Raw genomic sequence first — 21,655 nt, 5'->3', positions numbered from 1 at the left:
AGCCTATTAATATGTGTGCTCCTAAAATAACAGCAGCCAGGCTCTCAGTGTTGGCAGAGGGCATATTAAAGCACTGGGCCTCGACGCTTTCTGCTTTTCTCAGTAGCACAAATCCATCACCACCTTTTTTTTTTTTAAATCTAGAAACAGATTCGCAGAACCAATTACCCAAGAACAGTGTGGATATCCTACCAGTCCCAATGGCTCATAGATGAGAGACGCTGTCTCATAGACATGAGGTTGAAGGTTTGATTCCCAGCAACTGTCAGTTTTTAAAATCTAGAAACAGATTCGCAGAGGCAATTACCCAATTACCCAATGACTCACAGGTGAGGGATGTAGCCTTACAAACAGGAGGTTGATGGTTTGAATCTAAATTTTAAAGAACAGACTGGCAAATGTATGTCAAGAACGCCCGGAGAAACTACTTCTTTGCGAAGGGCTTCTGTGGTGTGGCGGTTAAAGGGTGTGAATATCAAAGAGTCACTGGGTACTCGGAGTTCACACATCGCCGGTTCGAATCCTCACCCACGGTTGGGTTGAATCGTCACCCACGGTTGTCTGGAGCCGCCCCGGCTACACGAGGCAGGGGGGGGGGCAATCTCCCCCCCGGTGGTTCCCAACAATAATCCAAGAGGTTATCCAGTCCACGAAGCCAACAACAGGGACTTTTTTTAAGAGTTAAACATGTTAGTCTTCCACCGTCTGTGTGAAAACAATAATTATGTATTTATTATTATTGTGTTCAACAATAATAATCGTGTTCAACAATAATAATCGCAATACCGTGAAACCATGATATTTTTTCTCAAGATTATACAGTCAAAATCAGATACCGGCCCATGCCTACCTGTACCTAACACACACATCTCTGGGACATCTGTAGGCCTATTCTCTGTCTACATTAGTCTGATCAACTGAGTGTGTCTATGTTTGTCTTAGAACTCATTACCACACAAAGCTGGAAACCTTATTCACTGAATGACCACACAGACAGTGAATGTATGTATTTATTAAGTCCATCTATCACCTCATTGCACATTCATTGAACAAAATCACCAGTCAATTGCACTATTTACCTGTAATATTGCACTAATAACTCACATGGCGAATAAAGCTCATTCTGATTTATGTATATGATATTTACACTATTGTGATATCACTCACCTGTCCTGAGGACCTGGTCAGCTTTAGAGTTCCCTATGCCTTTCACGGGCTCTGTGATCTGAAGATCCAGCACCTTCAGAAGATCCTCTGGGGAACACATGCATACGAGATTATTTTTAACTAATATCAAACATCCAAATATTGATGCCCCTCTAATCTATCAGTCCCACCACCATACAGCTAATAGTCCAGTCATTTTAAGACAAAATGGGGGGTCAACCTAGGACAAATTGCAACAGAAGCAAACTCAACTGATTTTGTATCCTCAATATGTCCTAAGGAAAAAAAAGCCCCAAAGAATCCCATTAGGGGAAAGTTTCAAAAAATACCCAAATATAGCCTATTCATACGCCTATTCATTCTTTTTCTCACGTGAATAGGGTAACATTTTTAACCTTTAGATATCACCATGAAAACAAAACATGTATTACAAGTTTTTTTAAATGGTTTGTTAACATGGCCAAACGGTGCATAATAATGTATGCACTAATTTGCATAAATATCACAACATATCTAAACATTGGATATAGCCAGATGAACATGTCTTGTAGAATCTTGTTGACATCTTACAGTAAAAGACTATACAGGCAAACAAATTTCACCATAAGGGGCAGTGATTCAGTCATTCATTCAAGGTCCACTCAACTGTCACTAAGCTGTCAATCAGGTCAGAAAGATTTCCTTTTGTTTCTCCTAAATGGATTATTCAACCTACATTAATAAAACATACCTGGTGATCAACTACAATTTATTGGGAACATCTGGATGTGTGTTGAGCTTTGGTACGACTATTATTGGTGAAACGACCCAGCCCCAAACCCCATCTCTGCAATAATAATTAATAAAGGCTGGTTTAAAGTACTTCTTCCTACCCATTAATGCTCATGGGTAGCCTAAATGTGTTCCATTCAGACCTTAACATTAAGTCTTTTACTGTTGTATGTCAACAAGACATTTTCACCTGGCTATACCCAACGTTTAGATCTGTTGTGGTATTTATGCAAATTAGCACATACATAATTAGATTATGCACCGTTGAGTTTGCTTCTGTTGCAATTTGTCCTACCTTTTTTCATAAAATGACTGAACTATAAGCAAAGACAAGGGTTACATTAACAAAGGTGACGAAGTATTTAGCTAGCTGGCAGGTAGTTTCAGAGAACTAGGATAGCAGAGTAGTGTGCACTTTATACTTACCTGGAGGGAGCAGTCTGTAGATCCATGCCGGCGTGAATTTAACTAGAATTTAGGACTGCCTACTACTGGAATTAGTACATTGTGGGATTAGTACTTTTAGCAATATGACATGAGTTTTGCGGTTCTAGCAATCCACGAATCCTAGGAATCTAGCCGGAAGCTAGCCTAGCTAGAGCTAGCTAATAAAAACGTCTAAGAAACGGCTACAAAACAAACAGGGCAACATCGTCTGGATGTAGCCAGCTATGTTTCCTTCCATAACACCACCCTGTATTTGTGTCAGATTATGCAGCTAGTTATGTGCTAGTTGTGCAAGTAGCAAAATAAGATTCGCCTGGTTCAGTCTCCGCTGCGGCTGAGACTTAACCAGGCTTGTGTTGTTGTACAGGCCTTGTGGCTGTCTAGGTCATAGTTCACAAAATGTTAAGAAAACGATATATTACAAATATAGCTCTATATTAAATTATCTACAGGCTCAATCATTTGGGAAAGCACTTACATATCTAAAACAAGCAGTTAGTTTTGAGCACGTGTTTCCACAAACTCTGTTAGTGGTAGATGTTGTTTCTTTCCTGAACGATTGTTGTTTAATACAAGAACTGGAATCTAGCGCCCCCCTGTGGACACCAGCAGTCATTGCCATGTTTTCTTATCCCGTCTTCCATTTCATTGTTCACTTCATCCATTTTCACTTTTAAGGTGTAGCTATTCCTTATATTAACAACACAGACAGCATTGTCAATGGCAATAAGCTTTTTATTTAAACATTAAGGCAGTGTTTTTTTGTTGTGTTTTTCGTTTTTACACTGCTATCCACAAAGCTTGCTGGTGGGCATGTAGAATTTTAACAGTGTGAATAGTTTTTCTGTAAATACCAACCTTGAAGCAAGCCACATAAATATTTACATCTCTTGAGTTCTATATACAATCCTTGCTATTATACAGTGGGTTATAATAAAAAAGAAAAGAAAAAAATCATTATGCACAATATGGTTAAACAATGTACTGTCTATGACATCCCACCGCCCACACATGGAGAACTCAGGAAACCTATCAGCCATGAGTCCGTTTTGTTTTCAATTACAAATGAAACTCGAACGACGAGCTAGGAGAGGAACACGGGGGGTTGAAATCAATGAGCAATGTGAAAACACAAAACAGCATGTTAGGATTAAAACGCAGTTCAGTACACTTTTAAAAACCACTCCCGTGTCGCTCTCTGCTGTGTGACAAGGTGAAACATCTGGATGTGGTTTCAGTCTCGCCGTCACTTCACTGTTTTTGAAAAACGACGTAGATTCAGTTTGTAAGAGGAGGAAGGGAGTGATGAGAAGGGGAGGAGAGGGAAGCAGGTTGGAGAGAGGAGGGAGGGAGGGAAGGAGAGAGGAGGGAGAGGCGCGAGGGCGAGAGAGGAAGCGAGCGAGGATCCAGCCCGATAACCATGACACCTGCTCATTACTAACAAGTCTCCAGGGTCCCCAGCCAGCACACAGGACTGTCCACTGCAGTGTCCACCTCCGGCACCATCAGACAGGAACCTGCTGACCGGACGCACTGCATATGAACCACAGAGACGGCCTTTCAAACAAGTTTCAACCACGACGTCATCTGAATAAGTAGATGTGACCTGTTCTCCCCTCTCAGAAGCACATGGAAGGCGGCGTACTGTACCCTGTCATTATTGTGACTCTGCTCAGACTAGTGGAGAACACAGTACTACAGAAAACCACAACCAAAAGTAGTAGTATTTGTGGATTACACAAAGCAGATACAACCTGCAACAAGCAGATATCTTGAAAAATATTGCCAATGTGTTGAATCAAGTTTGGAACTGGAGTAGGTGAAAGAGTAAAGGGCTAAGGCTGTGACAGATTGGAAACATGAACCGTGGAAAAAAAAGGAAGAAAAAAACAAAAGACAAACAGGAAGTGCTTAAATTGTAGAAATCAAAAGAAGGACGTTTCATTTGCTATTGGTTTCAAAACTTCCCTGCATGGACACGTATAAACCCTGGCATGAAAAACAAAAATGTATTAGAAAAAGCAGAAAAAAACGAGAAAAAAAAACATTTGTGCGTCACTTGGTAACTTCAGTACTGTATATGTAAAATAAATGGCACTTAACACTAGAAATATCTCATAACTGTACAAAATAGGGTGTGGGTTTGGGAAGGAGCCAGGCCAGGTGAGAGGCCCGGACCCTCCCCTCCTGCAGAGAGATCCCAGGTCAGGCTGTCAGACGGGCTTCTTGCGGCCACGGGCCGAGGCTCACAGAGAGATGGCTTTTTTTATTTGTCGCCTCTTAGAACTCTCAATCCGACGGGGGATGTTGGGAGGCTGGCCTCGGAGGCTGGCCCCCGGAGCAGCTAGAAGGTTGGGTCTCCACCCGGCTCCGAGCGGCCAGCTCGCCTTTAGCTACTGCTGTGATTGTGGCTCGAGTGTGGGAGCGATGGAGGATGAGGGTGGTGAGACCTAAGACCTAAACTCAACGACTAGGGTGTTCCAAAGAGGCCCCTCCTCCACAGTCGGACCCTCCTTCTCCTAGAGTCCGTTACGATCTGCTCCAAACACAGATTCTTTAAAATGCCATTGTGAACAGATTGACAACTAAGTGCTTAACATCCAAAAAAACAGTCTCAACAAACACGTAGACATGGTTAATATAAAAACAGTGAGAGAGTCGCTAGTCTCGAGTGACATCTCATCCGACCAATCTCGGGTGTCTCGCGGATGCCCAGAGACCGTGCGCCTTCAAACTGTCCTCCAATAACATTTCTCATGTATGATGACATCAACGATGGACAGCATGTTTACCCTGTAAACCAATGATATGACCCCTCCCCCTTACGTACCCCTCCGCCCCGCCCCACCCCCCCACCCCCCCAGATAGATCATTGCAGATAAGAGACGACAGCTGACAGCATCTAAAAAGTTCACCATCAAAAAGTACTAAAGGTCTCTTTTCACTTTCAAACACAGGACTGGACTGACTTGATTTAAAGAAGAGGGGGTGGGGAGGGGAGGGAGAAAGAGACCAAAACAACAACGAGAAAACAAAGTGTCCTCCTGTTCATCGCCTGATGGCTCGTAGTGGTAGAGGCCCCGGGGGGCCGTCCCATACAGCAGAGGGGGCCAGGCCTGGGGAGGAGAGCCTCCTCCCAGCATGCAGACTCAGCCCAGGGGCCCCCAGGGGGCCTCTGTAACACCCAGTCCTTCAGCATCGCCGCACCTCCTCCCAGCATGCAGACTCAGCCCTGGGGGCCCCAGGGGGCCCCATGGGGCCCCTGTAACACCCAGTCCTTCAGCATCGCCGCACAGCGGGGCCGTACCGAGCCCCTTCCACGAACCGCGGAAGAAACTAGAGCTAGAAGTGTGTGGGGGTGATGGGTCCGTGTTAATAAGGCCAGCAAACAGGAAGGAGAAGAAAAAAACTAAAAGTGATTTGTCCTTTAGAGTAGTCCTGGAGTGAGTGAGTGCATACACACACGCACACTCTCCCCCTCTCTCCCTCTCTCCCTCTCTCTCTCTCTCTCTCTCTCTCTCTCTCTCTCTCTCTCTCTCTCTCTCTCTCTCTCTCTCTCTCTCTCTCACACACACTGAGCAGCAGTGTTTCAGCACCTCAGTACTTGGATCCTCAGGTGTGCAGATGTGTGGAGGGAAAGAGGGCGGGGGGGTGGGGCAGAGATCTTGTCACACACCATGCATGATGAAGGTAGAACCGGCGAGAGGAATGACGTGTGCAAGTATGTACGTGTGTGTGCGTGTGTGTGTGTGCGTGTGTGTGTGTGTGTGTGTGTGTAGCAGCGTGGAGGCTGTTGGCTGGCGGGGCTGCTGTTCCGTCTCTCTCACTCGCTGTCAGACAGGGTCTCGTACTGAGAGCACAGCAGGGGCTTAGGCTCCTCCTCCCAGGTGCGGCCCTGCCCCGGCCCCGCCCCCTGGGCCCCCATCTGGCCGGAGGAGGGGGAGGAGGCGGACACCATGCCCCCAGGGAAGCGCATGGTCAGGGGGTTGCAGGGGAACGGGGTGGAGCCTGGAGGACACACAGCAACAGAGTCATGAGTCACACTTTCAAATAATAGTGTGTGTGTGTGTGTGTGTGAGAATGAGTAAGAGTGTGTGTGTGTGTGTGTGAGAGAGTAAGAGTGTGTGTGTGTTAGGTACCGGTGGATGAGGGCCGGTCCTCCCACACGCGGTTGGTGAGGGGCGTGCGGCGGTTGCAGTCCCCCTCAGAGTGGACAGAGGACACGGAGGAGGGTCTCTCCCCCCCGGACAGGCCGGGGCCGGGGGACTTGGCCTTCCGCCCGTTAGAGCGCCCGCTGCCCTTGGACTTCCCCCCACCTGCCCACACACACACAGTTACAGTACCCTCTCGCCAACAACAAAACACCGGCAAACGCCGATTCTCATCACAGACACACTACGTCAAGAAGGAACTACTTGTCCCACCTGGTTGAGGATACGCATCGTCGGGGGGGCGTCCGTCTGCGGCGGGCATGGGGGCGGCCGCGCCGGCCGGCGTGGCGTTGGGGGCGGGACGCTCCTCGGCCTGCTCGTCGTAGTTGCCCATCAGGGCCTTCCTGATGATGGCCTCCAGGCCGATGGTGTTACTGGACGCCTCGGGGGGAGGGTGGCTGCGGATACTCACTGGTCCTGGGGGAGGGAGGGGTGGAGGGAGGGAGGGAGGGGGGGGAGGGAGGGGTGGAGGAAGGGAGGGAGGGAGGGGTGGAGGGAGGGAGGGAGGGGGGGGAGAGAGAGGACAGGAAAAGAGAGAGGAGATGACAGATAGAGAGGGGAGGGAGGAGAAGGGGAGGGGGGAAGGAGGAGGGAGGATGACAGAGATCAAAGGGGAGAGAAAGGGAGGGAGTGGAGGAGATAAGACAGGAGAGAGCAGGACAGCAGAGAGAGAGAGAGAGAGAGAGAGTCAGCACAAGACTCACTGGTTGATTTAGTGCCGACGCAGGCTTCAGTCTATCAAGTAAGTGGACATGATGTAGGTTAGGAGTCTCTGGAGAACAGCCAGGAGGGAGGAGAAAGAAGCAGAGAGGGAGACTGCGTACCTGCAGTGGTGGAGGCAGGCATGTTGAAGATCTCTGTTCCTGGCTGGCCGGCGTCTGAAAGCGAGAAAAGGGATTGCCTCACACGAGCTCTCTCTGCGTAAATGACCCAAGATATGTTTTATAGATGAGAGAGAGAGACAGAGAGACAGAGGGAGAGAGAGAGACAGAGGGAGAGAGAGAGAGAGCTAGTGAGAGAGAGAGAGAGATAGAGAGAGAGGGAGTGAGAGAGAGAAAGAGATAGAGAAGGACAGATGGAGAGAGAGAGAGATAGAGAGACAGAGAGAGAGATAGAGGGAGAGAGAGATAGAGAGAGAGAGGTGTGCTGTCTGCTGCTGAGGTCAGACTTACTGAAGTCGCTGTCTCCTCCTATCTTCTTGATCATCTCCTGCTTCTTGGACTTGACGATGGCCGAGGTGCTCTCCGTGAGCTTGCTGAAGAAGGCCGGGGGCTGGGAGGTGTTGGGGGGCGAGCGAGAGCCCATGCTGCAGAGAGAGAGAGGGACGAACAAGATGGGTTAGAGAGGAGAGAGGGTGACATCACCATCATCGAGACAGAGAACACGAGAATCAACTTCCAAGATGTTAACGCCCTCTCTTAGTGCTGTGCTCTCCAGTGGGGCTGTGTGGGGGCTGTGTGGGGACTGTGTGGGGGGCTGTGTGGGGGCTGTGTGGGGGCTGTGTGGGGGCTGTGTGGGGGGCTGTGTGGGGGCTGTGTGGGGGCTGTGTGGGGGCTGTGTGGGGGGCGGTGCTCACCCCTGCTCCCCCTGCTCAGCGGGGTAGGAGGACCCCTGTGTCTCTGGCTCAGACATGGCTCCGGCAGGGGACACAGGCTCGATGCCGTCAGCCGACATGCCGACGGGGGACATCTTGGGCTGGGTGGGGGACCTGGGGACACAAACACACCCCGCGTCAGGCGCTGCGGTCCCACTCCCGAGCACTACCCCCCCCCCCCTCCCCACCAACGCTCCTACCTGTCCCTGGCTCGCTCGCCTCCGCCGCCGTCCGGGGGGTAGCGGGGCCCCTGGCCGGGCTCCTTGGAGGAGGACGGGGGCTGGGGGGCGCTGGGGGGCCGGGTCAGGTCCAGGACTGGGGAGCTGTGGTAGGCCTGCTGCATGGGAGCCTGCTGCTGCAGGTTCTGTCTGTAGTCCTTGGTGATCACCTCCTGTGAGCCACGCAGCAGCACAGACATTCAGCTTCCTTTCAGTCGATACAAGCTGGGCTGGCTGGGTTGAACTGCATGCTGTGCTGTCAGTGATGACTGTGTGTGTGTGTGTGTGTGTGTGTGTGTGTGTGTGTGTGTGGGACTCACGCTGATGTGCTGGGCCAGGGTGACCACCCTCTGGCTGCCTTTGACACAGGGGGACTGGGGCTGCTGCTGGCCCGGGGACAGTCTCTCCTCAGAGGGGGGGCGGTACAGAGCATGCTCCATGGGCACCATCTTCTGTTGAGCTGGGAGGAGACATCCGGACACACACACAGACACACACACACACACACACACACACACACACACACACACAGACAGACACAGACACACATGGATATTGAGAGCAGCATCCGGACAGGGGGACAGGACAGAAAAGAAAAGCTGCATTAAGTCGACGGGGACGCAGTCAAGAGTGACACAACAACCATTCAAGCACTTCCTGTTGGTCACGTAAAGATGCAGATGGAGGCTTGTTGAGTATGAGGTGAGCACACAGGGGCTCCTGAGAGATCACAGGCAGGTTCACTGCACTGTCAAGTCTGCTCTCCACTGCGACTGAGAACAAAAAAAAGCCCCTTCAGATTCGCAAAGACTTTCGGAAAGCTCTCTTCCTAAAGGCCAGGACTGGGATAGACTGGATCGGAAACCTTCACAACAAACGCCAGTGTTTGTTGTGAAACGACACGCCGTGTATTGACAGATGCTTAATCTAAGTCGGCATGCACTGTTGCTTGAGACACAGTGCTGTCTGCTGAATCACTCTGACAGCATCGAGGGTTTAAAAGCTGTTAATAGTGTTCAGGATGCTTAGAAAAAAACGTGAACACGGAGGCAGGGCTCTTAGAATGGACTGAGTCAGACTGCGACCAGGGGACATGGTGTCCTGGTAGTGCTCTCTCTCTGGGGACATGGTGTCCTGGTAGTGCTCTCTCTCTGGGGACATGGTGTCCTGGTAGTGCTCTCTCTCTGGGGACATGGTGTCCTGGTAGTGCTCTCTCTCTGGGGACATGGTGTCCTGGTAGTGCTCTCTCTCTGGGGACATGGTGTCCTGGTAGTGCTCTCTCTCTGGGGACATGGTGTCCTGGTAGTGCTCTCTCTCTGGGGACATGGTGTCCTGGTAGTGCTCTCTCTCTGGGGACATGGTGTCCTGGTAGTGCTCTCTCTCTGGGGACATGGTGTCCTGGTAGTGCTCTCTCTCTGGGGACATGGTGTCCTGGTAGTGCTCTCTCTCTGGGGACATGGTGTCCTGGTAGTGCTCTCTCTCTGGGGACATGGTGTCCTGGTAGTGCTCTCTCTCTGGGGACATGGTGTCCTGGTAGTGCTCTCTCTCTGGGGACATGGTGTCCTGGTAGTGCTCTCTCTCTGGGGACATGGTGTCCTGGTAGTGCTCTCTCTCTGGGGACATGGTGTCCTGGTAGTGCTCTCTCTCTGGGGACATGGTGTCCTGGTAGTGCTCTCTCTCTGGGGACATGGTGTCCTGGTAGTGCTCTCTCTCTGGGGACATGGTGTCCTGGTAGTGCTCTCTCTCTGGGGACATGGTGTCCTGGTAGTGCTCTCTCTCTGGGGACATGGTGTCCTGGTAGTGCTCTCTCTCTGGGGACATGGTGTCCTGGTAGTGCTCTCTCTCTGGGGACATGGTGTCCTGGTAGTGCTCTCTCTCTGGGGACATGGTGTCCTGGTAGTGCTCTCTCTCTGGGGACATGGTGTCCTGGTAGTGCTCTCTCTCTTGGGGCTTTAGGGGTCATTTCAGGAAACCTTCTGAAGCTATTCCCGTGTGTACGTGCGTGTGTGCACTCACTTCTCAGTCACACTCTTAAGGTGGGCAGAAGAGTCTCCTCTAGGGGGCAGTGTTTGTTTCCCTGCTAGCCCGGCCTGTCAGCGCTCCTCCTGACTACACTCTGGTCCCCGCTCCCTTCCAAGATACAGATTTGAGAGCTTTGCGTTTGTTTGCCGAGGGTTAGCCTCACGCGTGGTCATTCAGGTGAAAAGGATGGTTTTGCTTTTCAAAACAAATCTTTTGGAGAGTTGAGAATGCGAGAGGCATTTGGGCTTTTGCTCCAGTCACATCGCGAGGACTGATGTGGCAACGCTGCTTCATAAGCTGAACACAGGAAAACATGGATCACATTCCTCATGGTGGAAAATATTCTTAGAAGGTTTGTTGAGAGAGAGAGACAGAGAGAGGGGACAGAGAGAGAGAGAGAGGGGACAGAGAGAGAGAGAGAGAGAGTAGGGGTGCGTTGAGTGTTTTTGGCGCAGGAAGAAGCAGCATAAATGACAGTGAGGCGTAATAACGACATGCAGAAATTTGCGGCCCAGAAGCTGCAGCACGCCCCTCCCCCTGGATTGTCACCGGCCCTGCCCCCCGTCCCCTGCCCCCCCAACCCCCGTCCCCCTCCTGTGGATCACCCACGCTGTCTGAGGCCCTGGGGAGGCTGAGAGGTGGTTGGTGGGGCTAAAGGATTGGTCCTGATCCTGCATCCTGATTGGTGGGGCTAAAGGATTGATCCTGATCCTGCATCCTGATTGGCTGGCTTTAGGGTTCAAGGTGTAGCCTTCTTTGGTTTCATTTAGAAAGTAAATGACTAACTAATAAGAAGTCTTCTTAGTCATAGTATCTTTAGCTACCTGGCTTGTAAAGCTCTGTCCACTTTGACGTGATTTTTTATGAGATATTTATCTCCATGTTTCGATGTATATTTTCTGATTAGCTGACTAACACACGTTTGAGGCTAAATTGTAATTTACGGCTCAAAATCCCAGTGTTCAGTATGAAGTCCAGGTGCTACCATCAGGTGAGTGTGTGAGGGGGGGAAGGGTGCCACATGGTAAAGTCAGTCTCATCCTTCACGAAAAGGAAATGAAAATAAGCAGCAGTGATGTCAAACCTACACGCCCCTCCTGCTCAGCTGTGCGGCTAGTCGGGGTTTTCAAAAAAGGCGGAAATGTGTGTCACCTGGTTTACTGCAGTATCTATGTACATAGCTTCAACTGCCTTTAACCTTTCTGTTTCTAGAAGACCAGTTACAGATTAAGAGGCTGGTTGTCCAGAGATACCCTTAGGTAGTGTTCAAATTTGAAAGAAACAAATTTAAGAAGAATTTATATTGGTCTTTGAAAACCCGAAAAAAATGCAGAAAATTAAATTTAAAAATTAAAAAAGCGCTGAGAGAAAAAAATATAAAAATGTAAATGAATCGGATTGATTTGATAATGCCAACCACCACAGCGTGCAATAGGCCACAGACAGAGGGAGGAGGGAGGGTCGGGGTGGTGAGGAGACCCTGGGATCCAGAGCGTCTTACCATCACTGGCGCTGACGGCCCCCTGCGGGCCCTTCTCTGGCATCCCCGTTTCACAAGAAATTTGACGCATGATAATCGCGTTTATGAAGTTGGCCGCGGTCATGGTGGTCTTACCGAGTGCTCGGAGCTCTTGTTCCTGAATGGACATCGCTTTGTTTTGAGTCTTTTCCCTACTAGGTGTGCCACTGTCTCCCCGGCCAGGAGGGTTATCCGACTGGGGGGCCAGCAGGTGTGGGGGCCGGCCTGAGAGGTGAGAGGCGGCCGGGGCCTGGGAGTAGGGCCCCGGGTACATCCCTCCAGGGCTGGACAGCTTGGACTCGGCCTTGCTGGAGGACATTCCGTGCGGGTCCTGGGCGTGCTTGGGGAGGCCCCCCCTGCTCTTGCCCCCGTCACGCCCCAGGTCCTTGGCCCCGCTGGGATCCAGGCCGGAGGGGTAGCCCTCGGGCACCCCGGTCCTCTGGAGGTGGCTGTAGCCTGGGTAGCGGTTTGCGCCAGGAGGCATGGACCTGGACGAGGGGGAGAACCACAAGGCCAACAGTCAACGATGCGATTGAATAGGTGTTATTAAAAGACAGCGCTGTGATGTTTCTGTTCTCCAGAGAGAGAGAGAGAGAGAGAGAGAGAGAGAGAGAGAGAGAGAGAGAGAGAGAGAGAGAGAGAGAGAGAGAGAGAGACAGAGAGAGTCAGAGAGAGTCAGAGAGAGACAGAGAAAGAGAGAGACAGAGAAAGAGAGACAGAGAGAGAGAGAGACACAGAGAGAGAGAGACAGAGAGACACAGAGAGAGAGAGACAAAGAGAGAGAGACAGAGAGAGAAACAGAGAGAGACAGAGAGAGAGACAGACAGAGAGACAGAGAGAGAAACAGAGAGAGACAGAGAGAGAGACAGACAGAGAGGCCGAGAGAGAGACAGAGAGAGACAGAGAGAGAAACAGAGAGACAAAGAGAGAGAGAGAGACAGAGAGAGAAACAGAGAGAGACAGAGAGAGAAACAGAGAGAGAAACAGAGAGAGACAGACAGAGAGAGGCCGAGAGAGAGACAGAGAGAGAGGGTGGTACCAGAGGGTGGAACAGGGCTCACCGTAGCACAGAGTGCTCGCTGACAGGCAGACTCTTGCCCCCAGTGTGCAGCACGCTGGGCCTCTGCTGGATGCTGTCCTGGGTGCGAGGCGAGGCGGGGGAGTGCTGGTGGCCGTAGGGGTGGGAAGGGGGGCGTGCACTGCTCTGCTGGATGCTGTCCTGGGTGCGAGGCGAGGCGGGGGAGTGCTGGTGGCCGTAGGGGTGAGAAGGGGGGCGTGCACTGCTGCTGCCCCCGGAGCTGTGCTCTGTACCTGGGGAGGGAAACACACACACACACACACACACACACACACACACACAGGTCAGACACGGACTGATCGCACAGCACCATAACCACACGCATCACATTGATTAAAATAAAATGGCCGAAAATCGATCAACTGTGTGATAATGTGTGTTGCTGCTGTAGTTGTTACTTTGTTTACCTGGTCTCCAGATGGGGGCATGCTCCACGTTGCCGTGGGAACCGCCTTTCTCCCGGTCCCTGTCTCTGTCCCGATCTCTCTCCCTCTCTCGCTCCCTCTCGCGGTCTCTCTCCCGGTCCCTCTCTCGCTCCCTCTCGCGGTCCCGGTCTCTCTCCCGGTCGCGGTCTCGCTCGCGGTCTCTCTCCCTCTCCCGCTCAGCAGAAGAGGGCGTGGCCTGCATTTTGCTCATGTGCGAGGGCCCGACTACACAGGACACACACACAAACATACACCCAGATATGAGTCACACACCACCACAGCACCCAGACAGGCCAGCTTGGAGCCCCAGCAGGGGTGAGGGAGGGGAGGGGAGGCATACCTGGGGAGATGGGGGAGGTGGTGTAGGGCCTGCTGGGGAAAGCCCCGGTGGTCCCGGGGATGTAGGTGATGCGGTCCATGGTCGAGCCAGCGGCCCCTGCGGAGGGAGGGACCAGGACAGGTAAGTGCACCTGAGACAGATCGATGATCCCTGGGGAGGAGAAGGGAGAGGTTGGGTAAAGGCGACACATCTCACTGGTGCTCTGGAAGTCGGGGAGAGGGAAGTGTGTGTGTGTGTGTGTGTGCGTGTGTGTGTGGGTGTGTGTGTCCCAGCTCAGGCCGAGCACGTTTCCCCAGAGTGTGTCTCACCGCGCGGGGCTGCAGAGTACTGCAGCGGCATGGGCTGGTCTCGGGGGGACAGGCCCCTCAGCAGGTCGGTGCGCTGGGCCGCCATGGCCGCCGCCGCCGGCCACTGGTGCATCTGCTGGGAGGTGATGTAATCGTTGAGCAGCGTCTGCCGGTTCTCCAGGGCGGCCGTGTCGGGGAAGCCCCTGATCAGGTAGGGGTAGGGGTGGGGGTAGGCCGGGTTGGGGGTCAGGTGACGGGGCAGGTAGTAGGCAGCTGGAGGAGAGAGGAGAGAGGGGGGTGAGAATTGATCCTCTCGCCTTTGGGCCTGTGATGAGTGTGGTTGCCGGGGGTGACGGTGCGGGGGGCGGGGGTACCTGGGTCGATGGGGATGCCACGGGGCAGGGAGGAGGGGTCGAAGGCCAAGGGGATGGGCCCGCGGTACACCTCCGCAGCGCCCAGACCCTGCAGCAGGCGCTCGTACGACGCCAGCGACGCCTGTTGCTCGGCGACTGAAGGTAGGGGCGACTTGGTGGCGCTCATCTCTCGCGGCGTGGGCGTGGCCTTGCGCTCCTGAGGCTGGTTCTTATTGGATCCTGGGGGGAAGACGACTTCAGTTACGGAGCGCGTTTCATCCCTCAACACAACAACCTTGTTTGTCTGTAACAGGTCGGGCAGCGTGTGTGGGTCAGAGTGTGTGTGTGGGTCAGAGTGTGTGTGTGAGACAGAGTGTGTGTGTGTGTGTGGGGTACGACCTACCCTCATGCTGGCGCTGGCCTCCCTCCCTGGACAGGGGGGATCCTCGGTGAGAGGGCCCCGGGTAGGGGGCCCTGAGGGGGCCCTTGTGATCCTCGTAGCCCCCCGGGCTGTGGTGGGCCTTGCCCCCCTGCTCCGGCCCCATGGTGAGGGGCGAGGAGCGGGCCATGGAGCTGGCCGTGCTGACCACGGCGCTGGGGCGGCCCTTGGGGCCCTCGTCGTAGCGGCCCCGCTCGGGGCGCATGTCCAGGTGCGGGGGGGGGCCGTGGTAGGAGCGCGGGGAGCTGGCGATGATGGAGCGCACGTCGTGGCGCTTCCCTGAACCCACCGCCTCCTGCTTCATGGGAGGGCCCTGTGAGAAGGGCGTACAACCACCCTGAATAACTACATTACCCACAATGCCTCCTGCGAGTGCCCTGAGAGAAGGGTGTACAATCACCCCAAATAACTACATTACCCATACTGCCTCCTGCTTCATGGGAATGCCCTGAGAGAAGGGCATACAATCACCCCAAAATAACTACATTACCCATACTGCCTTGCTGTAACTAAGCATAATATCATGGATTGTCTTGAGACAAGTGGAGGAGAGTGAGAGAGCCAGCTCACCTGGGTCAGGATGCCCTCTTTGCCAGGCTTGGCCATCATCAGGCCGTCAGAGCCCAGCTGCCGGAGCTCCTCCCGGGGGATGAGGTGGATGGAGCGCCCACCCTCCTTCACCGTGGGCACCATGGCGTCCCGGCCCTTCATGGCCTCCTGCATGGAGCCCGGCCGGGGCGGGGGGGACGGCTCCCTCTTCATCTGCTTGGGCTCCCTCCGGAGGTAGCCGTCCTGGGGGTCCAGGTGACGAGGTATACCTGGAGGGGGGAGAGACAGGTAGCAGAATAAGCAGGTGTACTGTCTCTTGTCCATTCACCTTCCAGAACCCTGGAAGCTTGTCTCAGAGCATGGAGGGCTTCTCTACCTTGGGAGATGGACCCGCGGATGTGGTGTGCGTCCTTGAAGGGGTGTGGACTGTCTCTCTCGTGGGGCATAGCTCTGCTTATCAGCCCTGGCATGGGAGGGGGGGGGGGGGGGGGGAGACAAAAAGAGACAAGATAAGCCAGCGCAACACCAGGTGGAGCCTGTGGAGGTCTGAGGTGTGTGTGTTCTCCTGGGCAACACCAGGTGGAGGTCTGAGGTGTGTGGGTTCTCCTGGGCAACACCAGGTGGAGGTCTGAGGTGTGTGTGTTCTCCTCACCCTCGCAGGTGGCGGCAGACAGGGAGTCCCTCATGGGCAAGCCCCTGGAGATGCCCCCCTCCATGACGTCGTAGGGCCGCTTCAGCCCAACCAGCTCCCCCGGCTGCCCCGGGCCGCGGCCCTCGTCCTTGGGGTTCTGGGAGGCAGAGCCTGAGGAGGATATACGAGACAAGGGAGGAGGATGAGGTTGGATGCACCTCCGGACTAGCAGGAGAGCGTCCGGGTCCCAGATACTCACGGTCGTAGGTGAGGATGTGCCCGCTGAGGCCCTCGTACACCACGTGTCCCTTGGACATGGCCTCGTCCCGCTCCCGCTCGGCGCGGCTGGGGCTGTCCTCGGCGATGAGGCGCGTGATGGTGCCCTTGTACAGGACGTCTGCGGGGGTGCCCTGTGGAGCGGGAGGGGAGATGCTGAGTCATCCGGGCAGGACCCATTTGCTCGATGGAGGATTCGATCAGCGACGCTCTTAAAACCTGTGAGAGCTCGACGATAACGGCTGCAGAAGAAGTGAACTCCCACAGCTACTTTCACCCACACAAACAACCAGGCCTGATGACACACTCCACTACAAGCGGAAGTCTCTCAAACAGCAATTCCCCAGCCCCTCTTGCTCCTAACAGCAGGTGACAGGGAGGACTCAGAGTCCCATGCCTGGCTCACGCAGGCCATGACTCACACATCCGCCGGCGCTGCCTGCCAGAGCCGTGTTTACGTAAGCCCGCTGGGCGGCTGCAGTGTGTGCGTGTGTGTGTGTGTGTGTGTGCTCACAGAGATCAGAACCCAGACCTGTGGCCTTGGTGTCTGGTGAGATGGAAGGGGGAGGGGGGGGGGGGAGGGGAGGGGGGTGACAGACATGTGGTGCCCTGGATCACATTTCCTGTGTGTTGATTACAGCTCTCGGCAGAGATAGGGGGATGGCTGGTGAAGGTCAGGGGCCAGGCCTGAGGAGGAGGGGTGCAGTGGGGTGAGGAGGAGGGAGGGAGGGGGATGGGGGGATCAGGTGGCCCTGACCGAGGAAGCCCTCTTATCTCCCAAATCTACTCTCGTCATCAGGAGGAGATGAGACCCATGCACCTGATGCAACACAGGCTTATCTACATGTGTGTGTGTGTGTGTACACACAAGCGCGCGCGCCGACGCACACGGCATACGATCCGCTCGGCAGTCAGCTCGACAAACAAACCATGTGACCTCGGCACCAGCTCTGATTATATATGACCTCTCTCACTTTTCCCTCAGCTATCTATCTGGGCGTATAACAGCCCCTCCCCCCCCCCCCCCCGCCCACCTTCCCAGTTTCCAGGCCAGTTGGCTGAGGTATTACAGAAGGCGTACGTATCGGTGACGGGGCTTAGCCAGTGCAGAGAGTAAACAGATAAATAAAGGAGAGAATGGACATGGCACGGTGTGTACCTGTTGCCAGGGCGACGTGGAGTACTCAGAGCTGTGGTTATATCACACCAGCTCCCACAGCAGGAAGAGGAGCAGGAGGAGGAACAGAGGGAGGAACAGAGGGAGGAGCAGAGGGAGAAACAGAGGGAGGAACAGAGAGAGGAACAGGAGCAGGAGGAACAGGAGCAGGAGGAACAGGAGCAGGAGGAACAGAGGGAGGAGCAGAGGGAGGAGCAGAGGGAGGAGCAGAGGGAGGAACAGAGGGAGGAACAGAGGGAGAAACAGAGGGAGAAACAGAGGGGAGAAACAGAGGGAGAAACAGAGGGAGAAACAGAGGGAGAAACAGAGGGAGAAACAGAGGGAGAAACAGAGAGAGGAACAGGGGAGGAACAGGAGCAGGAGGAGCAGGAGCAGGAGGAACAGGGGAGGAACAGTCCTCCCTGTCCCTCCCCTGCCTGGCGCAAGAACGCTTCCACACGTTCCTGTTGCCCTCCGTTTCAGTCGAGATGTACAATCAACGACCCAGTGAGACTTTTAGGTGGAAGCTGATAGAGTCACAAGGCTCTGGAAGCGGGGCCGCAGCCCCTGAGTCAGCCAGGCCAGGTCAACAGCCCACGCTAGGCTAGGCTAGGTCAACAACTCAGCATTAACTAGGTCAACAGCCCAGGTAAACAGCCGAGGTTAGGCTACACTAGGACAACAACCTAGATCAGGCTAGGTCTACACTCCAGGCTAGGCTAGTTCTACAGCCCAGGCAAATAGCCCAAGTTAGGCTATGCTAGGACAACAACCTTGGTCAGGCTAGGTCTACAGCCCAGGCTAAGCCAGGCTAAGCCAGGCTAGGCTAAGTCTACAGCCCACGCTATGCTAGGCTAGGTCTACAGCCCACGCTATGCTAGGGTAGGTCTACAACCCACGCTATGCTAGGCTAGGTCTACAGCCCACGCTAGGTCTACAGACCACGCTAGGCTAGGTCTACAGCCCACGCTAGGCTAGGCTAGTTCCACAGCACAGTGTGCTTGATACCGTGGACAGGGCTTGCTGCTGGTCTTACCTGAGTGATGGAGCCACCACGGTAGGAGATGGGGGACTCCTGGTGTATCCTGGTCCCTGGGATGCCCTTAGTGATGCTGCCTCCTGAACAGCTGCATGGACCCTGCACACCACACACACACACACACAGCGCCTTTAGAATAGGGCACAGAGGCTTGTTTATAAAAGGACAAGTAACAGAGAGGGTGGGGGGCAGGAGTAGAGGAGGGGTCAGGGGAGCGGAGACAAAGCCAGGCCCTGTGGGCCGGTCACCCACCGCGGCCCTGCGGCTCCGTCGTGGGCGGCCCCCTGGGCGGACAGGTTCTCAGCCTGGGAGGACGAGCAGCGCGGGGACAGCTGCTCCTGCTTCACCACGGGGGTAGGGACCTGCGGCGCGGGGGACAGAGGGAGAGAGGGAGAGAGAGAGGGTGAGAGAGAGGGTGAGAGGGAGAGAGAGGGAGAGGGAGGGAGAGAGAGGGAGAGAGAGAGAGAGAGGGAGGGAGAGAGAGAGAGGAGAGAGAGAGAGAGAGAGAGAGGGAGAGAGAGAGAGAGAGAGAGAGAGAGGAGAGAGAGAGAGAGGAGAGAGAGGGAGAGAGAGGGAGAGAGAGGAGAGAGAGAGAGAGAAGAGAGAGAGAGAGAGAGGAGAGAGAGAGAGGGAGAGAGAGGGAGAGAGAGAGAGAAACACAGAGCATGTCAGCGTTGGTGTCCGGGACACCAGGGCTCTTGGAATTGAAGGTAGAGTTTATAAGAGGGCAACTCACCAGCAAACCAAGGCTGGGAGTGCTTCACCCACTCCAGACACTTGGACTCACCCACTTTCCTCTGATCCATCCAGGACAAACCCATTGGCGCGGGAGGCATCTTCCCCTGGTCCATCCCATGCGCCGGGCTATGCAGCTGCACTGGGGTGCCCTGCGATACCAAAATCCGGCGTTAGCACGGAGACAGGGAAACGATCCTGCTCGTTTGGTCGTGTGTGTGTGTGTGTTAGGGGCGTGGAGGAGGCGTGGAGGAGGCGGGAGGAGCAGCACCTGTGTGATGGAGCCCCTGGTTTGGTGGAGGAGATGAGAGGGGAGGCTCTGGCATGTGGAGGGGCCGCACCGCTGCCAGCCGCGCTCCATCCTGCTGCAGGCCGGGGTGTCCTGCCTGCTGGAGGGCTGAGAGAGAGAGAGAGAGAGAGAGAGAGAGAGAGAGAGAGAGAGAGAGAGAGAGAGAGAGAGAGAGAGAGAGAGAGAGAGAGAGAGAGAGAGAGAGAGAGAGACAGAGAGAGAGAGGAGGTGATAATCATATCTAACTCAGGGAATAGAGGAATTGAAGAGTGATCAGTGAGAGAGTGAGGGGAGGGAAGAGCGAGTGTGAGAGGAGAAAGAGAGGGCGAAGAGAGAGAGAGGGGAGAGAGAGAGTGAAGGCAGAGAGCAAGAGAGATAGAGAGACAGACAGAGACAGCGAGAGAGACATAGAGAGAGACATAGAGAGAGAGAGAGAGAGAGAGAGAGAGAGAGAGAGAGAGGTGCTTACTGGAGTTGTAGTGGAGCAGATGCTGCTGCTGTTCGTGGCTGAGCTTGGCGATGTCCCGGGGCGACATGGGGAAGGGAGAGAGGACGGGCCGGCCCAGGGAGCCCCTCAGGTCCTCCGGGCCCAGCGCCTGCTTCTTGGCATCCCCGTGAGGAGAGAAGGCCCTGGACTTGTCTGTAACAACACAGCACGCACACACACACACACTCTCTCAGGGCCCAGGGCACAACAGTCAGCAGCTCCAGACCCGTGGAAGCAGACAGCCAGCTTGCGGCCAGTGTAAGCTCGTCCTCATCATCACCACCACCATCATCATCATCACCACCATCATCCTCATCACCATCGTCATGATCATAGCCAGGCAGCATTGGCAGTCAGCCATCCAGAGCCAGTCCTCACTGGTGTTTAGTGTGACACACACTGACAAACCCACTGCTGGTGTTTAGTGTGACACACACAGTCTGCAGAGGAAGTGAATTGAGCCGGTGTGTGGAGGAGAGGGGGTTATGATTAAGAGGGTGGAGCTGGCGGGGAGGGGGGGGGGGGGGTAAGGGGGGGGGGGGGGTGAACCTACGTAATCCGTGTAGTAGGGTCTGCAGCCACCGCTCGTTGCCCTCCAGTTCTGCAGGGACACAGACACACTGCAGCTGATCACATCCACACACACACACAGCCCCCCCAGCCCCCCGCACGCCTAGCAACAACACACTGCTACGCTCTCACTCAATAACACACGCACGCAAGCACATCAACATCCTGGTCCACTGTGCTATATATATACACCTCTGGCCCGGGTCAATAACAACAACAGATTATCCGGTTAGTGATTGCCGGGATACACGTGATGCGAAAAGTGCCCATGTCCAAACCCTTCACCCAATTAACTCTCCCCAGCCCACAGTGAACAGTAGGGTGTTTATCATGGAGGCGCCCGGTCGCTGGACTGGAGGAAACAGCACCGCGGCTGGGACGTGTCCGGGGCTGAACCCAACATGCAGATCACGCCAGCGGGCGTCCAGCGCCCAGATCAGAGAGCAGTGCGTTCATGCAGTCTTTATCTCTGGATCCGGGGGGTGCTAACCCAATGACACAGCAGGCTACAGTGGGAGCCCTGTCACACTGATCAGTACATACACCAGGGACTGTGTGAAGGAGAACAGTTAACGTGGGAGGTGGGGGGGGCTAGGGTGAGTGTGGTGGGGGGGGGGGGGGGGGTGGTATGAGAGGAGGGTAGGAAGAGGGGTAAGGAGAGAGAGAGAGACATAGAGAGAGACAGAAAGAGAGGGAGAGAGAGAGACATAGAGAGAGACAGAGAGAGACATAGAGAGAGACAGAGAGAGACAGAGAGAGAGACAGGGGACCGTGTCCTCACCGTCCTTGTCGCTGGTGGAGGGGCTGCGTGGGCGGACGCGGGGCTGCCCCGTGGTGCGTCTCTCGGTCCCCCTGCGCTGGGTAGGGCTGCTGCTGCTGCTGCTTGACGGGCTGGCCCGCGTGCTGCTCCTTGCTCTGGACGACTCCCCGTGGGCCATGGTGATCTGGTGCTGGTAGAGGGCCAGGGCGTGGGGGGGCAGCATGGCTTCCCTCCCACGCCCCGCGGGGCGCCCTGCCCCGACATGTCAGGCATCTGCACACACACACACACA

General features: G+C 54.5%; 1 protein-coding gene across 1 annotated transcript in view; it reads right to left on the bottom strand.

Moving 5' to 3' along the window:
- Positions 1 to 3,099: 3,099 nt before the first annotated feature.
- ncor2 (nuclear receptor corepressor 2) overlaps positions 3,100 to 21,655 on the bottom strand; it is a 36,011-nt gene continuing 17,455 nt past the window's right edge. Inside the window, 31 exon segments of the mRNA XM_062454071.1 lie at positions 3,100 to 5,515; positions 5,593 to 6,393; positions 6,525 to 6,701; positions 6,810 to 7,013; positions 7,421 to 7,474; positions 7,769 to 7,902; positions 8,173 to 8,304; positions 8,391 to 8,581; positions 8,729 to 8,868; positions 12,046 to 12,437; positions 13,011 to 13,260; positions 13,435 to 13,677; positions 13,793 to 13,942; positions 14,101 to 14,352; positions 14,454 to 14,672; positions 14,836 to 15,184; positions 15,442 to 15,689; positions 15,797 to 15,883; positions 16,073 to 16,222; positions 16,311 to 16,461; positions 18,520 to 18,602; positions 18,755 to 18,884; positions 19,314 to 19,419; positions 19,538 to 19,571; positions 19,574 to 19,654; positions 20,016 to 20,186; positions 20,587 to 20,634; positions 21,385 to 21,419; positions 21,421 to 21,517; positions 21,520 to 21,588; positions 21,591 to 21,636. Coding sequence (XP_062310055.1) covers positions 6,209 to 6,393; positions 6,525 to 6,701; positions 6,810 to 7,013; positions 7,421 to 7,474; positions 7,769 to 7,902; positions 8,173 to 8,304; positions 8,391 to 8,581; positions 8,729 to 8,868; positions 12,046 to 12,437; positions 13,011 to 13,260; positions 13,435 to 13,677; positions 13,793 to 13,942; positions 14,101 to 14,352; positions 14,454 to 14,672; positions 14,836 to 15,184; positions 15,442 to 15,689; positions 15,797 to 15,883; positions 16,073 to 16,222; positions 16,311 to 16,461; positions 18,520 to 18,602; positions 18,755 to 18,884; positions 19,314 to 19,419; positions 19,538 to 19,571; positions 19,574 to 19,654; positions 20,016 to 20,186; positions 20,587 to 20,634; positions 21,385 to 21,419; positions 21,421 to 21,517; positions 21,520 to 21,588; positions 21,591 to 21,636 — 4,608 coding nt within the window. The 3' untranslated portion in view covers positions 3,100 to 5,515; positions 5,593 to 6,208.

This window comes from Osmerus eperlanus, chromosome 28 (assembly GCF_963692335.1).
Source record: "Osmerus eperlanus chromosome 28, fOsmEpe2.1, whole genome shotgun sequence".
Taxonomy (NCBI): domain Eukaryota; kingdom Metazoa; phylum Chordata; class Actinopteri; order Osmeriformes; family Osmeridae; genus Osmerus; species Osmerus eperlanus.
The sequence above is the reverse complement of the archived record's forward strand: the minus strand, read 5'-3'. Positions and strand labels throughout refer to the sequence as shown.